Source organism: Chiloscyllium plagiosum, unplaced genomic scaffold, assembly GCF_037043375.1.
Source record: "Chiloscyllium plagiosum isolate Xiang-an unplaced genomic scaffold, Cpla_swu_hap1 HiC_scaffold_11, whole genome shotgun sequence".
NCBI lineage: Eukaryota > Metazoa > Chordata > Chondrichthyes > Orectolobiformes > Hemiscylliidae > Chiloscyllium > Chiloscyllium plagiosum.
The window spans coordinates 15,441,485-15,458,904 of NW_028270149.1; the positions used below are offsets into that span (position 1 = coordinate 15,441,485).

The 17,420-nt window shown below is 44.6% G+C and overlaps 1 protein-coding gene across 6 annotated transcripts in view; it reads left to right on the top strand.

Moving 5' to 3' along the window:
* The window catches only part of LOC122557427 (mitogen-activated protein kinase kinase kinase kinase 4), a 317,468-nt gene that overhangs the window by 112,842 nt on the left and 187,206 nt on the right, over window positions 1-17,420 (top strand). For all 6 annotated transcript variants that reach the window (XM_043705152.2, XM_043705149.2, XM_043705150.2 and 3 more), the window contains exon 4: window positions 12,080-12,205. In XM_043705152.2, the coding sequence (XP_043561087.2) occupies window positions 12,080-12,205 (126 nt within the window). The remainder of the gene's footprint in view (window positions 1-12,079; window positions 12,206-17,420) is intronic.

Here is a 17,420-nt window from a genome sequence, read left to right on the forward strand (position 1 = left end):
AAAGGCACCTGCCATTCACCTTAGCTAGACTGCCCATAATTTTATAAACCTCTATAAGGTCACCCCTCAACCTCCTATGCTTCATTGGAAAACAGTTTGGTCTCAAGTCAGAGTTCGAAAAACATATTGATTTGTGTCTGACATGCCTAAGGGAAACTTCGGGTATGTACTGCCGATGAACAAGTTCAGGGCCATTTCATGGAAGGAAATTCACTTCTTGGCCTCCCATCTTTTGGATGAGATGCCAAATGAAGAAACCATCTTCCCTCTCGATTGGTGTGGAAAATCCCATTGTGCTATGTCATAGGAATGGGAAGGATCCCACCAATGAACTGCACACATTTGATCTCTCAATGTGCACTACAAGAACTGATTATCTCGTTGTTACCATATTCCTGTTCATGGGAGCTTACCAAGTTTGAATTGAGCGCCACAACTTTCATCATCTTGCTTTCACCAGTCGTGGCAGAGAGTATTAGAACAAGGAGGCGATGTTGGAGTTGTACAGAGCATTGGTCAGGCCAGAATTGGAGTACTGTGTGCAATTCTGGTCACCTCACTACAAGAAGGATGTGATAGCTCTCGTGAGGGTTCAGAGAAGGTTCACCAGGATATTGCCTGGGATGGAGAAATTGAGCTATAAGGAGAGACTAGATAGACTTGGATTGTTTTCTTTAGAACAGAGGACACTGAAAGGGGATGTGATTGAGGTGTACAAGATTATGAGGGGTACAGATATGCTGAATAGAGAGCAGCTGTTCCCCTTGGTTGCTGGGTCAATCACAAGAGGGGCCGAGCTTTAGGGCAAGGAGCAGGAGATTCAGATGAGATTTGGGAAAAATCTTTTTCACCCAGTGGGTGCTGGGAAACTGGAATGCACTTCCTGGTTCTACCTTATAACCTTTAAAAGATATTTGGATGGATACTTCAAATATTGTAACAAGCAAGGATATGATGCAAGTGCAGGAAATTGAGAATAGTGCACCTTTTAGTGGTAGTTAAGTCAGTGCAGACTTGATGGGCCAAACGGACTTTTCTGCGCTCCATCAATCTATGAATCTCTACATTTTTAAATTCTTTTGATGGGATGTAGCTGCTCATCCCCAATTGACCTTGAACTGAGTGGCTCACTAGTGCCATGTCAGAGGGCAGTTAAGAATCAGCTGGCCTGGGTCTGGAGTCACATGTAGATCAGACTTTCCCCAAAGGGCATTCATGAACCAGATTTTTTTTCACAATGGTCAACATTGCTAAGACTTGTTTTCAATTTCAGATTTAATTGGATTGAAATTCCGCCAGCTACCATGATTGGGTTTCAACCTGTGAATTTCCCCTATAGCCACTGGATGATTGGTCCTGTGACATTACCACTACACTACTGCCTCACCACAATGTATTGTAATAGTCACAGTGATAGTGGTGATTATAATAGTGACCATCTCCAAAAAATATTTTCTTGGCTAAAAAGTATCCTGAAATCATGGTAGGTGCTATATAAATAGAAATCTTTCTTTATTACTTTCCTTCTTCCACTCTGGACCATGGTGGGGTTGGCAGGTGAACATAATAATGCAACATGTTGTCTCCCTGCCTTCTGCAAGGTGATGTTTAGGGTTAGAGCCAGGAATGCTATTGCTCAGGTAAATCTGGCAAATATATCATTCGTGAGTGATGCTTTTCATCTCATTTATGGTGAGCTGTCAAAGATTCATTCTATTTTCAGCAGTTGCATGTAAAGACATAATTCACGTTTCTGTGGTTGTGACACTTTGAAGCATGTTTCATATCCTTTACGATTCGTTTTTATTCTATCTGTCTTATGACTCCAGTTTGTTTTGGTCATGTGATGCAACTACCTCTGACTTGTGAAGTTGTTTTATGATACTCGTGATTAATCCATTCCTAAGCTGTCCACGTGTGAACATAGTTTGTTATTATTTTACCCAGATGTGACAGATGGTCTGGTTTTAAGGCACAGTTGCAACAGGCAGGACGTTAGGGCAAAGCAGCCTCTCTTAGCACTCTAGCTCCCGTTGTTTTACATCACAGAGGAAAGGGCCCACATTGTCTTCTGACATTGCTCTTTGCAGATAAGATCACTATTGCTTAGTTTTGGATGTTGACTTTGTATCAAAGTTAGAATCATAGATTCCCTACAGTGTCAAAACAGGCCATTTGGCCCCAACAAGTCCACACCGATCCTCCAAAACCCCACCCTTACTCTACATTTACCCCTGCCTAATTCACCTAACCTTCACATCCCTGAACCCTGCGGCCAAACCACCTAACCTGCACAGCTTTGAACTGTGGGAGAAAACTGGAGCACCAAGAGAAACCCACACGGACACAAGGAGAATGTACAAATTCCACACAGATAGTCACCTGAGGCTGGGATTGGAACCCAGGTCCCTGGTGCTGTGAGGCAGCAATGCTAATCATTGAGTTACAATCATAGAGTCATACAGCATGGAAACAGACTGTTCAGTCCAACAAGTCCATGCTGACCATGTTCCCAAGCTAATTTAGTTCCTCTTGCCTGCTCCTGGTCCACATCCCTCTAAACCCTTCCTATTCATGTACTTATGCAAATGTCTTTGAAACATGGTAACTATACCTGCATCCACCACTTCCTCTGGCAGTTCATTCCATACATGAACCACTCTCTGTGTAAAACTTATTGCCCCTCATGTCCTTTTTAAACGTTTCTCCTCTCACCTTAAAAACATGCCCCTTAGTTTTGAAATCTTCCATCCTGGGGTAAAGACCCTTGGCATTCACCGTGTATACTCCCCTCATGATTTTATAAACCTCTGTAAGGTCAGCCCTCAACTTCTTATGCTCCAGTGAAAAATGTCCCAGCCTATCCAGCCTACTTTTGTAACTCAAACCCTCCGTTCCCGGCACCATCTTGGTAAATCTTTTCTGATCAAAGATTTCTCCTGAAAACACTGTAAGATTGCGCATAAAGCATCCTAACTCAAGAGCTGTGTTGTAAGTGGATCCATATCAGCGCATTGTGTGCAGCAAGAGTACACTACTTTAGTAAGAGTGGGAGAGACGAGGACCCTTCATTGGACGGTGTATTGAGTATAAGAGCTGGCAGGTCATGTTAAAATTGTACAAGACATTGGTTCAGCCACAATTAGAATACTGTGTACAGTTCTGGTCACCACGTTACCAAAAGGATGTGGACACTTTGGAGAGGGTGCAGAGAAGGTTTACGTGGATGTTGCCTGGTACGGAAGGTGCTAGCTATGAAGAAAGGTTGAGTGGGTTAGGTTTATTTTCATTAGAAAAAAGGAGATTGAGAGGGGACCTGATTGAGGTTTACAAAATCATGAAGAGTATAGACAGGGTGGATAGAGACAAGGCTTTTCCTAGGGTGAAGAATTCAATAACAAGAAGCCACGCTTTCAAGGTGAGAGGTGGAAAGTTTAAGGAGGATACACACGACAAGTACTTCACACAGAGAGTGGTGGGCGTTTGGAACGCGTTGCCAGCAGAGGTGGTAGAGGCAGGCTGGGTAGATTCATTTAAGACATGTCTGGATAAATGCATGAGTAGGTGGGGAGAAGAGGGATACAGATGTTTAGGAATTGACCGACAGGTTTAGAGGGTACATTTGGATCAGCTCAGGCTTGGAGGGCGGAAGGGCCTGTTCCTGGGCTGTAAATTTTCTTTGTTATTTGTTTTTGTTTGACCGGAGGGCACAGCCTCAGAATGAAAGGCCAATCCTTTAGCACGGACTTGAGGAGGCATTCCTTCAACCAGTGGGTGGCTTACCCATGGAACTCATTGTCACAGAAAGTTGTTGAGCATGTTTAAGACATAGATAGGTTTTGGTTTGTAAGGGGATCAAGGGTTACTGGGAGAAAGCAGGAGAATGAGGCTGAGAAACATATCAGCCATTATTGAATAGTGGAGCAGACCTGATCGGCCGAATAGTCTAATTCTGCTTTTATATCTTACGGTCTTTACAATAACAGACTTCAAAACGTTTCCTGTGAACTACAAAAGATGGAACTGAAACTGAACTGCACTCTCCCAATCACAATTAATGTAGCATCACAAATCTCTGTACAGGGTACAATAAAAGGAATTGAGCAGCTCAGCTTCATTACTGAATATTAACCATAAAATAGCCAAATACTGATTCCAGTTGAGTGTTTATTTTTGCATGTGACATACAAGCAAAACCAAATTTTTAAACATCAAATTGACCTAAGCATCAGAGATGGAGAGGTCTAAGAGGCTTTGATCCCTATTCAGAACATATTAATGATTAAGTTGAGTTAAAAGGTCAGTAGGAAATGGTAGATGAACTTATCCAAAATGTTCAAGATATTCTCTTGCTTGATAATTGTGCTCTTTGACTTGGGCAATTGCAAACATTACTTGACTATTCAAGAAGAGAGGGTAGGTGAACCCAGGTAATGTTAGACCCTTCAGGTTGAAATTGAGCTCGAGGAATCTATCAGTAAGAGGTGGTGATTGAACGCTTGCGCCTGTCCAAGGAGATCAAGGAGCATCAACATGGATTTGTGAAAGGCTGGTTATGTCTGAATAGGGCATCATTGACATGGTTCAAAACTCTCAGCTTTTCACCACTTTGATGAAGGAATTAGGAATTTGTGTCCAAGTTTGCAGATGACATGACATTTAGGAGCAACAGGAAGTTGGGTGGATGGGAAATTACCAAAGGACCTAAGACATACAGAGTGGATGCAAGTTTAGAGTTCAGCCAAGAGTACCTTTCTTATAGGCTGAGAAGTTAGGGGTTTGATTAGATTAGATTACTTACAGTGTGGAAACAGGCCCTTCGGCCCAACAAGTCCACCCCGACCCTCCGAAGAGCAACCCACCCAGATCCATTCCCCTACATTTACCCCTTCACCTAACACTATGGGCAATTTAGCATGGGCAATTCACCTAACCTGCACATTTTTGTGTTGTGGGAGGAAACCGGAGCACCCGGAGAAAACGGGGAGAATGTGCAAACTCCACACAGACAGTTGCCTGAGGCAGGAATTGAACCCGGGTGCTAACCACTGTGCCACCGTGCCGCCCACTGGCTGTGGAGGAACAAAGAGATTTTGATATTATATCTGAAGCATTGAAAGTCAGAGGATAGGTCCAAAGACATAACTAAATGGCTGGTTGAATGTTTACCTACATCTTAAAAGAGATTGAATTCAGAAGGTTGCGGATAGTGTTGAAGGATGTTGGACGTTACAGAGAGACCTAGATAAGCTGCAGAGCTGATCTGAGAGGTGGCAAATGGAGTTTAATGTGGAAAAGTGTGAGGTGACTCACTTTGGAAGGAGTAACAGGAATGCAAAGTGCTGGGCTAATGGTAAGATTCTTGTTAGTGTAAATGAGCAAAGAGCTTTCAGTGTCCATGTGCATAGATCCTTGCCACCCAAGTTGACAGGGTTGTTAAGAAGGCATACAGTGTGTTAGCTTTTATTGGTAGAGGGATTGAGTTTCAGAACCATGAGATCATGCTGCAACTGTACAAAACTCTGGTGTGGCCACATTTGGAGTATTGCGTACAGTTCTGGTCACATTATAGGAAGGATGTGGAAGCTTTGGAAAGGGTTTAGAGCAGATTTACTAGAATGTTGCCTGGTACAGAGGGAAGGTCTTATGAGGAAAGGCTGAGGGATTTCAGGCTGTTTTTGTTGGAGAGAAAAAGGTTGAGAGGCGACTTAATTGAGATCTATAAGATAATCAAAGGATTAGATAGGTTGGACAGTGAGAGCCGTTTTCCTTGGACAGTGATGGCTAGCATGAGGTGACATAGTTTTAAATTGAGAAGTGATAGATATAGGACAGATGTCAGAGGTAGGTTCTTTACTCAGAGAATAGGAGGGGCATGGAATGCCCTGCCTGCAACAGAAGTTGACTCACCAACATTAAGGGCATTTCAATGGTCATTGGATGGATTTTGCTATAAATTCAGTATCTTACAATCTTATTCTCTACAATCACCTGATGAAGGAGCAGCGCTCCGAAAGCTAGTGCTTCCAAATAAACCTGTTGGACTATAACCTGGTGTTGTGTGATTTTTAACTTCATATGGATGATAATGGAATAGCGTAGGTTAAATGGGCTTCAGATTGGTTCCATAGGTCAGTGCAACATTGAGGGCTGATGGGCCTGTACTGCGCTGTAATGTTCTATGTTCTGTGTTCTATGTTCTAAGGTTAAAAGTTGCTTCAGTTGCACATGTCATATAAGACAGTTTGTACCAGAATGGTTCAATTTGCAACAAAAGACCAAAGGGGAGCTCCCGATACCCAAGTCATGGACTGAAGAAGAATTCCCGATGCCCGGCTCACAGACTGAAGGAGAGTTCCCGATACCCGGCTCACAGACTGAAGGGGAGTTCCCAACTCCCGACTCATGGACTGAAGAAGACTTCCCGATACCCGGCTCACAGACTGAAGGAAAGTTCCCAATACCCGGCTCACGGACTGAAGGAGAGTTCCCGATACCCGGCTCACGGACTGAAAGAGAGTTGCCAACACCCGGCTCACGGACTGAAGGAGAGTTCCCGATACCCGGCTCACAGACTGAAGGAGAGTTCCCGATACCCGGCACACGGACTGAAGGAGAGTTCCCGATACCCGGCTCACGGACTGAAGGAGAGTTCCCGATACCCGGTACACGGACTGAAGGGTAGTTCCCAACACCCGGCTCACGGACTGAAGGGGATTTCCCAATATCTGACTCACCGACTGAAGGGGAGTTCCCAATACCCGGCACACGGACTGAAGGAGAGTTCCCAATACCCGGCTCACGGACTGAAGGGGAGTTCCCGATACCCAGCTCACGGACTCAAGGTGAGTTCCCAATACCTGGCTCATAGACTGAAGGGGTGTTCCCGATGAGCATGGTATCAGGAACTCCCCTTCAGTCCATGAGCCGGGTATCAGGAGCTCACCTTCAGTCCGCACGTTGGCTCTTGGGATCTCCCCTTCAATCCGTGCACCGGGTATCGGGAACACCCCTTCAGTCTGTGTTTCAGGCATCGGGAGGTCACCTTCAGTGCAAACATCAGAGGTCGGGAGCTCACTGAGAGTCCCAGTCAAGACTCTGCCACTGCCTTGCAGTCAGCATTGAGCTGAAATTCAGCGAGCCCAGTACCACCACCGCCTCTGCCTCTCTCCAGAAAGAGTTCATGTCTGAGCCTTTGGAACTTCAGAGAACACAAAATCTTTCCTCATAAGCCATCCCATGGATTGGCTTGGTTTACCTTCATCGCACTATTTCTGTGGTATCTCTAATTATATATTTCCTGAGATCAGGAGACCAAAGCTGGACACAGTACTGTAATTGGGGTCACAGCAGGGCCCTGCTTAGTCTGTTATAGGGGAGGCAATGGCCTTGTGATAATATTGCTTTACTGATAATCCAGAGACCCTGATAGTGTTCTGGGGACCCAGGCTTGATCCTGCCATGACAGATAAAACAATTTGAATTCAACAGAAATCTGGAATTAAGAGTCCAATGATGACTGTGAATCCATTGTTGTTTGTTGGAAAAAAACCCGCCTGATTCATTAATGTCCTTTGGAAAAGAAATTGCCATCCTTACCGAGTCTGCCCTACTTGTGACTCCTAACTGGCCTTTGGGCAATTAGGGATGGGTAATAAATGCCAGCCTAGCCAGCGACACCATAAACCCCTGAATCATTTTTTTTTAATCGCTGCAAGACATCTTCATGGCAATATTCAAATCCTCTTGTGGTGAAAAACATACTATTCTTTTCCCTAAGTGCCTGTTGCAGCTGCTTCCTGAAAGGGCTCAGACTTGGGGTTCAGAAAGTCTTGTGAGGAATTTAAACTGTTTGATAGTCTTAAACTTGCTGCAGAGTGTTGCATCTATGCTATACGTTGCCTGTTCATTTCCTTCGTTGATGTCAAAATGAATAATCAGGCCAGCAAACTACCTTTGTGGTATCTTTGTTTACATGTTCTGTGGTGCACAGTTCAAGTAAGAAATGATTAGCTGGCACATTATCCTTTTTTGTCCTCTTCTAGGCATTTCTTTTTAACATTTGCTTTCCTTTCTCATGTGCTCCACGCTGAACTAAGTTGTTTCCCCATTTAGTGCCACTGGTACCTTCCATCATTCTTTGAGCACCAAGTGCTGAAAATTCCATGAGGGACACTGCTGAGAAACGTTTTCTGTTGAATATTGCAGCGCAAATGGAAGCCAGTCAGTCCACCTTGTCAGTGCCTACATGTTTAAAGTGCTATCCAAGTAGTGTGATTCAGTTCCTCTTTCCCCATGAGGTTCTGAAAGGGTGCAACAGGGTAAACACAGAGATGTTATTCTAGAGTACAGGGGCAAACATCTCATTTGAAGATCCAATCATTTAGGACTAGGCTGACAAGGGTTTCTACACTCAAAGCACTTTCAAATCACTGGAGCTAATTATTGTGTATCCTATATGTTTTGCTGTATGTAATTAAGGCTGAGGTAGGCAGATTTCTGGTCACATGGTGGTCGAGGGGTATGTGATGCAGGTGAGAAACTGGAGTTGAAAGTGCAAATGATAGTCCTGAAGGATGGAGTAAGCTCATGAGGCTTTATGGTGTGCTCCTGCTCTGATTCCATTTATTTGTACATTTGTCATCCTGCTGATTTTCCTTGTTTTATCTTTGACATCAGTGTCAAGTACTGATCCTTGGCTCAGCCCTTTCTCCCACTGAGATTGCAGGACGGGACAGTTTATCTTCTGCGGATTCACAAGCTTGGAGCTGCATCTTGTCCTGCCTTTGCAGTGTCAATGCAAGGTTCCACCGAATTGCTGTTGCACCACTGCACTGTCAGCTGACATAGAATTGAATTTCCACTCCTTAAAACAATCACAAGATATCAAGACAGCTGCCCCGGCTTCCTGGCAGCTGACAAAGACATGATGAGTTATGAGAAGACTCTGCCCATCAGCTTTGATGAGAATCACACGACCTCTCCCTCGCAACTTAACTTTTGCGGTGTGGAAGGTGTGGAGTCAACACCCATCAGCTTTACCACAAGCTGCTTTAACAACAAGTGTTTAATTGGTGTGGTGAAGATATTTCTCACGTGCATATATTTATATTTCCCATTTTTGTTCTTGATCTTATCAAATCCCTTTGAATGGCAGCTAGCTTTCAGATAAATACATATCTGGTGCAGATGAGAACTGATCCCAAAACAATCAGAATTAGCCGTGTGTGTGTATATACATGGGACAGGACAATTACCCAACTCGTTCCAAAGATGCATACAGTAATGGCCGAGATATAACAGTGCATCACATACCGACTCATGTTTTAACTCCTGTTAACAATCAGTCACCTTCCACACTTCATTATGATCTTGCACCTCTGACAGTTGACTTTGGTAAGCTGGTAGGTCTGTTTTGATGTATTGCATGTGGTGCCGTTAGGTTTTTGATTAAAATTGTCATATATATTCAAGAACATTACATTCTTGAATAGCTGGTTTGTATTGTGGGGTGAAGCCAATTGTGTGGGTTGAATTCCCGCATTAGCTGACGTTACCACAAAGGTCCCCCCTTCTCCACCTGTCCCCTCACCTGAGGCATGATGACCCTCAGGTTAAACCACCACCAGTTGTCTTAAATGAGAGCGTTGCCCTATAGCCCTCTTGGACTAGGATGGCTTCAACCTTTACTGAAACAGTTCAATCTTAACTGCAATTTCCAACTTGCAGCGAGATCTGCTTCCCCAGCCGCTAACAGCTGTTTTTTTTTTAAAATATGTCTCGATGTAAAACTCATGAGATTGGTGGAATACCAGTCTTCACTTCACTTGAGACTAGCACATTGCATCCACTCATGGTAATTTTTCAATAAGTGCATAATGTCAATGCTGCCCTTGTATCAAGTTGAAACATTGAGAGAAGATTTGTAATTCTCAGTCTGAAACTACTGTGTTCGCATTTACTGAAGTGAATATACAGACGCTCAGTCTCAAAGTTAGACATAAGTACAATGAATTCCTGGTCATAGAATCACAGAATCCCTACAGTGTGGAAGCAGGCCACGCCCATTGAGCCCACACCGACTCTCTGAAGAGCATCCCATCCCAGAATCACGCCCCCTACCCAATCCTTGTAACCTTGCATTTCCCATGGCTAGCCCACCTAACCTACACATCCCTGAACACTATGGGCAATTTAGCATGGCCAATCCATCTAACCTGCACAGCTTTGGACTGTGGGAGGAAACCGGAGCATCTGGAAAAAAACCCAAATAAACAAGAGGGGAATGTGCACACTCCACACAGACGGTTGCCCAAAGTTGGAATTGAGCCTGGGGGTCACTGGCGTTGTGAGCCACTGGACCTCCCTAGTCATTATGGAATAGAAAGAGGCCATTCAGCCCTGCTGCTGACACCATCATTCATGCCTTGGTTACTGCCAGACTTCATTGTTCAGCACAGTTCCACACTCTCCCCATGGTAACAGTGATGTCATCCGGAGTTCCACTCCTCAATATTAGGTGGTGACCTCAGACCAGACAGGCATGGACCAGTGTTGTAATCCCCCCTTCTGCTCCTGGAGTAGGGTGGAAGGAATTCCTGCCTCTGCATCATCCCATCCAGCAGGACCAGCAGCCCCCTTCCCGCAAAAGAGTCGTAGAACCCCTAAGTTTGGAAACAGGCCCTTTGGCCCAACAAGCCCATACTCACCCTCTGAAAAGTATCCCATCCAGGCCCATCATCCTACCCTATTACTGCATATTTCTCCTGACTAATGCACCTAACCCACATATTCCTGAACACTACGGGCAATTTAGGATGGCTAATTCATCTAAATCGTAACCCTTTGGACTGTGGGAGGAAACCAGAGCACCCAGAGGAAACCCACGCAGACACGGGGAGAATATGCAAACTTTACACACACAGTCGCCCGAGGCAGGAATCAAACATGGGTCCCTGCCGCTGTGAGGCAGCAGTGCTAACCACTGAGCCATCATGCCACCCCAAAGTAATTTTCCCCTTGACTGCTACGCCTGGGGCAAATATAAGGAGCTGTGCAGGGCAGCTCCAGGTTAAAGTACAGGTCCCAGTACACAACAGGCTGTTAAAGATTGTGTAAGCAAAAGGGATGCTGGTTAATGTTAGGATATCCTGACAGTGATAAAATGTTCAGGGAATGGCACATGTTGTCATGGAGCAAGAATCTGATGTGAGATGTCTTTGGGGAGGGGGGGATGATTAATGTGACAGGTTTGGTAAGGTTTAACGAAAAAGCATGCTAACCCTGGAGTGAAAAACCCTCCAAAGTACTAGTTGCAGCTCACACCTGCCCAAAAACTCTAAAATTCAGCCCCACCAGTTTCCTTTCTCATTAGTCATAGACTCATAGAGATCTACAGCACGGAAACAGACCCATCGGTCCAACGTGCCTATGTCGATCAGATATCCTGACCTAATCTCATCCCATTTGCCAGCACTTGGCCCATATCCCTGTCAACCCTTCCTATTCATCCATTCATTTAGATGCCTTCTAAATGTTGTAATTGTGCCAGCCTCTACCACTTCCTCTGGCAGCTCATTCCACACACGAACCACCCTCTGTGTGAAAACGTTGCCCCTTAGGTCCCTTTTAAAGTGTTCCCCTCTCACTCTAAACCTATGGCCTCTAGTTCTGGACTCCCCCACCCCTTGTCTATTTACCCTATCCATGCCTCTCAAGATTTTATAAACCTCTATAAGGTCACCCCTCAGCCTCTGATGCTCCAGGGAAAACAGCCCTCGCCTATTCAACCTCTCTCTAGCTCAAACCCTATGAACCTGGCAACATCCTTGTAAATCTTTTCTGAACCCTTTCAAGTTTGTAAAATATACCAGTGGACAGTATTTTCTGTTGATGTTATTTTCCCCTGTCCACCAACATTTCCCTTCTCTTCTAAGAAGAGAATTGAGAGTAAGATGCAGCCTGTGGCCAGTCAGTAAATGATGGTACATCACAAGCTTTGCTTCAAACTGGCTTCGAGCCATATCCTAAAGTTTGTGATCAGTTTCATTGATGATGAAACACTTTTCCTCGAATACAGGATGAAGAAGAAGAAATCAAACTGGAAATTAACATGTTGAAGAAGTGTTCCCATCACAGGAACATTGCAACATATTATGGCGCTTTCATCAGAACAAATCCTTCAAACCAAGAAGACCAACTCTGGGTAAGTGTTTTTAAACATATTATACTATCTGACAGCACAAAGAATTGCGTGCAGTATTGTGCAGTGGGAATTAAACTTAGGAATGTAACACATAATTGAATCTGATCAGTCAGCATTTATCAGGATGTGAATATGTTAATTATTCAAACGTTAATCAGAATCAGACTATAAAATTCAGGCTAACAGAGTTAGCCCAATAAAAACAGAAATTGCGAGAAAAAGCTCAGCAGGTCTGGCAACATCTGCATCATTCAGACCTGCAGAGCTTTTCCAGCAATAAAAAAAGAAAGAATCACAGCTGCCGTAAGTCAGAATCAAAAACAGAAATTGCTGGAAAAGCTCCAACAGTGTCTTTTTTTTTGTCTGATTTACAGCGTTTTCGGTTTTTAATTGCTGGAGAAACTCAGCAGGTCTGGCAGCATCTGTGGAGAGAAAGCAGAGTTAACATTTCATATCAGTGACCTGTCTTCAAGGGTCACTGGACTCACAACGTTAACTCTGCTTTCTCTCTCTACAGATGCTGCCAGACCTGCTGAGTTTCCCTCGCAATTTCTGGGGTATTTTTTCATATTTTTCACCATTATGCATAGATTTTGGTGAACTCTGATTTGTTGAAAGAACTAAATTCTGTTTTGCGATAGACAAAGCGGCCAATCTCTCACTGTGGTTCCTCAGCCTTATTGAAACAGATAATGGCTTCACAGAACCCAGGCTATGAAACATCCCTGGAGACGAACTGTTGACAGATACACGTGATCTAACTTAATGTCAGTAACCTTGTAGTTTTGAAATGCCATGCCAAAAGATGCCAAATGATGGTATCTATAACGATCACAATGGTGACCTAACGTATCGAACAACTTGAATTGAATAGAAATCTGGAATTAAAAGTGGAATGATCACCATGAACCCACTCTCAATTGTCAGAAAAATCCATTAGGTTCACTCATGTCTATACCGAAGGAAATGTCCATCCTTACCTGGTCTGGACTACATGTGACTCCAGACCCACTGCAATGATGCTGACTCTTAACTGCCTTATGGGCAATTTGGGATGGACATTAATGCTGAAATATTGCTGTCATGTAATGTTAAGAGTTCGACTGATCCACCCGTGGAGGATTTCTTCATGAGCATGTGGATATCAGAACATTAACAAAACAGATTTGTAATTCAAGACATCTCTTTTGCTGTTCATTTCCTTGAGAAAATTATGACATCAGGATCCGTAGCTTCTTGGGAACATTCAAAGAGAAAGTCAATTCTGATATAATCACTGTTTAATGCCTGAATGCATTTTCAGCACGAGGAACCCAATCAAAAATGTACTTGCACTGCATGTATTTTATTCAATCAAGCTACTACATAATTAATTTTTCGTGTTTATAAATTTTTTGGATGTCACCACTGTTATATCACCATATTAATCACTTTGAATAAAGATTGAGTGCTATTAGAAACTGATTCATAATGTAGCCTTACTGATAAGTTTACAATATTTTGACTTTTGACAAATAAATATATAGTTTACGCTTTTTAGTTTTAGCTACCTCTTATAGCTTATGGTCAACTAACCTCCCCAATCTTTCAATCGCTTTGACTCATTTTTAGAGCATCGAACATAGAACAGGGCAGCACAGGAACATGACCTTCAGCCAACCATGTTGCAGAAAAAGTACGCCAAATTAATCCCTTCTGCCTGCCCTTGGTCCATATCCCTTAACCTTTTGCATATTCATGTGCTAATCTAAAAGTCCCTTAAATATCCCTATTATATCTGCCTCCACCACTGGCAGTGTGTTCCAGATTCCTAGCACTCTCTGAGTTAAAAAAAACTTGCCCCTCACATCTCCTTTGAACTTTCACCCTCTCACCTTCAATGCATGCTCCCTAGTTTTAGACATTTCAACTCTGGGAAAAAGATTCTGACTGTCAACCCTATCTACGCATCTCATAATTTTATAAACTTCTATCAAGTCTCCCCTCAGCCTCTGCCCCCAAGAGAAAATAACCTGAGTTTTTTCTAGCCTCTTGTGAAAGCTCAGAGCCTCTAATCCTCGCAGCATCCTGGTAAACCCAATCTGCACCCTGTCTAAAACCTCCACAACCTTCTTATAATGTGGCAACCAGAGCTGAACGCAATACTCTAAATGAGGCCTAACCAAAGTCTTATAAAGCTGCAAAATGGCATGCTGACTCTTGTATTCAATTTCCCAACCAATAAAGGCTAGTATATTTTACTCCTTCTTTCTCACTCTAAGTCATCCCCTTCTTGCATTCCTGAAATGTGACCGAACTGGTCCTCACCCTGAAATGACCGAACTGGTCCTCACCCTGAAAGCCGTACCACCCAGTACCCTTCCACCGACACCCTCCTTCGACTGACCGAACTGGTCCTCACCCTGAAAGCCGTACCACCCAGTACCCTTCCACCGACACCCTCCTTCGACTGACCGAACTGGTCCTCACCCTGAAGCCGTACCACCTAGTACCCTTCCACCGACACCCTCCTTCAACTGACCGAACTGGTCCTCACCCTGAACAACTTTTCTTTCCAATCCTCCCACTTTCTCCAAACAAAAGGAGTAGCCATGGGCACCCGCATGGGCCCCAGCTATGCCTGCCTCTTCGTAGGGTATGTGGAACAATCCGCAACTACACTGGCCCCACCCCCCATCTTTTCCTTCGCTACATTGATGACTGTATCGGCGCTACCTCGTGCTCCTACGAGGAGGTTGAACAGTTCATCCATTACACTAACACCTTCCACCCCGACCTCAAATTCACCTGGACAGTCTCGGACTCCTCCCTCCCCTTCCTAGACCTTTCTGTTTCTATCTCAGGCGACCGAATCAACACGGACATCTACTACAAACCAACCGACTCCCACAGCTACCTGGACTACACCTCCTCCCATCCTGCCCCCTGTAAAAACGCCATCCCATTCTCCCAATTCCTTCGTCTCCGCCGCATCTGCTCCCAGGAGGACCAGTTCAAAATACGTACAACACAGATGGCCTCCTTCTTCAAGGACCGCAATTTCCCCCCCGACGTGGTCGACGGTGCCCTCCACCGCATCTCCTCCACTTCCCGCTCCTCCGCCCTTGAGCCCCGCCCCTCCAACCGCCACCAGGACAGAACCCCACTGGTCCTCACCTACCACCCCACCAATCTCCATGTACAGCGCATCATCCGCCGTCACTTCCGCCACCTCCAAACAGACCCCAGCACCAAGGATATATTTCCCTCCCCTCCCCTATCAGCTTTCCGTAGAGACCACTCCCTCCGCGACTCCCTTGTCAGATCCACACCCCCCACCGACCCAACTTCCACTCCCGGCACCTTCCCTTGCAACCGCAGGAGGTGCAACACTTGCGCCCACACCTCCCCCCTCACTTCTCTCCAAGGCCCCAAAGGAAACTTCCATATCCGCCACAGATTCACCTGCACCTCCACCCACATCATCTACTGCATCCGCTGCAGCCGGTGTGGCCTCCTCTATATTGGGGAGACAGGCCGCCTACTTGCGGAGCGATTCAGAGAGCACCTCTGGGCCACCGGACGAACCAACCCAACCACCCTGTAGCACAGCATTTCAACTCCCCCTCCCACTCCACCGAGGATATGCAGGTCATTGGACTCATCCACCGCCAAACCACAACAACGCGACGGTCGGAGGAGGAGCGTCTTATCTTCCGACTGGGAACCCTCCAACCACAGGGGATGAACTTGGACTTCACCGGTTTCTTCATCCCCCCTCCCCCCACCTTGTCTCAGCCGAATCCCTCCAGCCCGGCACCGCCTTCCTGACCTGCAGTCTTCTTCTTGACCTCTCCGCCTCCATCCTACTCCGACCTATCACCCTCACCTTGACCTCTTTCCACCTATCACATTTCCAACGCCCCTCCTCCAAGTCCCTCCTCCCTACCTTTTATCTTCTCCTGCTGAACACTCTCTGCTCATTCCTGAAGAAGGGCCTGTGCCCGAAACGTCGAATCTCCTGTTCCCTGGATGCTGCCTGACCTGCTGTGCTGTTCCAGCAATAAAGTTTCAACTTTGATCTCCAGCATCTGCAGACCTCACTTTCTCCTTCCTGAAATGTGGCCATTATATCTTCTCATCAAGGTTCCTAAAGAAAAAAGAATGAAAAAAACTTTTTCAGGATTTAGTTCAAGATCAATGCCTTAAATTTTCTTGTGTGTTTGTAATCAGACCAATGAAAGATAATTTAACAACATATTAACATAAAAAAAGTAAGAGCAGAAGTCAACCATATATCCAGTTGAAGAGCAAACTACTGCAGATGATGGAATCTTCATTGAAAACAAAAGAATGCTGGAAGTCACAGCGGGTCAGGCAGCATCCCGAGAGACCAAGCTAACATTTTGAGTCTAATTTCTGAATTGCCCATAAAGCAGAGTATGCATAAATCGATTGTTGTCAGGATGGGAGGTTGTTGCTAGTGGATAGCATACCGATAAGTGCAGGGGACACAAGCTGCTCACTGTCTTTAAATGATTTGGATGTGAGGGCCAAATGTAATTTTTCCAAGTTTGTTGACATAAAACTAGATGGGAACATAAGTTGTGAGAAGGGTGCAGGAAGGCTTAGAAGGGGACTTAGAAGGGCTTAGTGAATAAGCAACAATGTGGCAGATGTCACACAATATAACTACGAAGTTATTCACTTTTGATACAACTGAAACAGAAAGGCAGAATATTTCTTAAGTGGTGAGAGGTTGGGAAGTGTTGGTTCCCAAAGGAACCAAGATGTATTTGTTCCTGAGTTATTAAGAACTAGCATGCAGGTATTGCAAATGGTATATTGGCTTTCCATCACAAAAGAGATTGAGTAAAGGTGTCTTGCGATAACTGTACCTTGAATATTATGTAGAATCTTGGTCTCCATTTCTCAGGAAGGATATACTTCTTATAAAAGGGGATAAAATGGAGCTTTACTGAACTAATTTATAGGATGGCAGAGAAGTGAGAAAACTGAACTTCTAGTTATGAGAAAATTGGACTTCTAAAGAGTTTTGAAGGTGATCTCGTTGACACTTACAAAATTCTTACAGCGTGCAACAGAGTCATTATAAAAATGATGTTTCCCCTGTCTGTGGGATTAAAACCAGGGAACGTACACTCAGAATAAGGGGTGTGCCATTGAAGATGAAAATGAGGTGGAATTTCTTTGCTCTTTTGAATTCTGTTCTCCA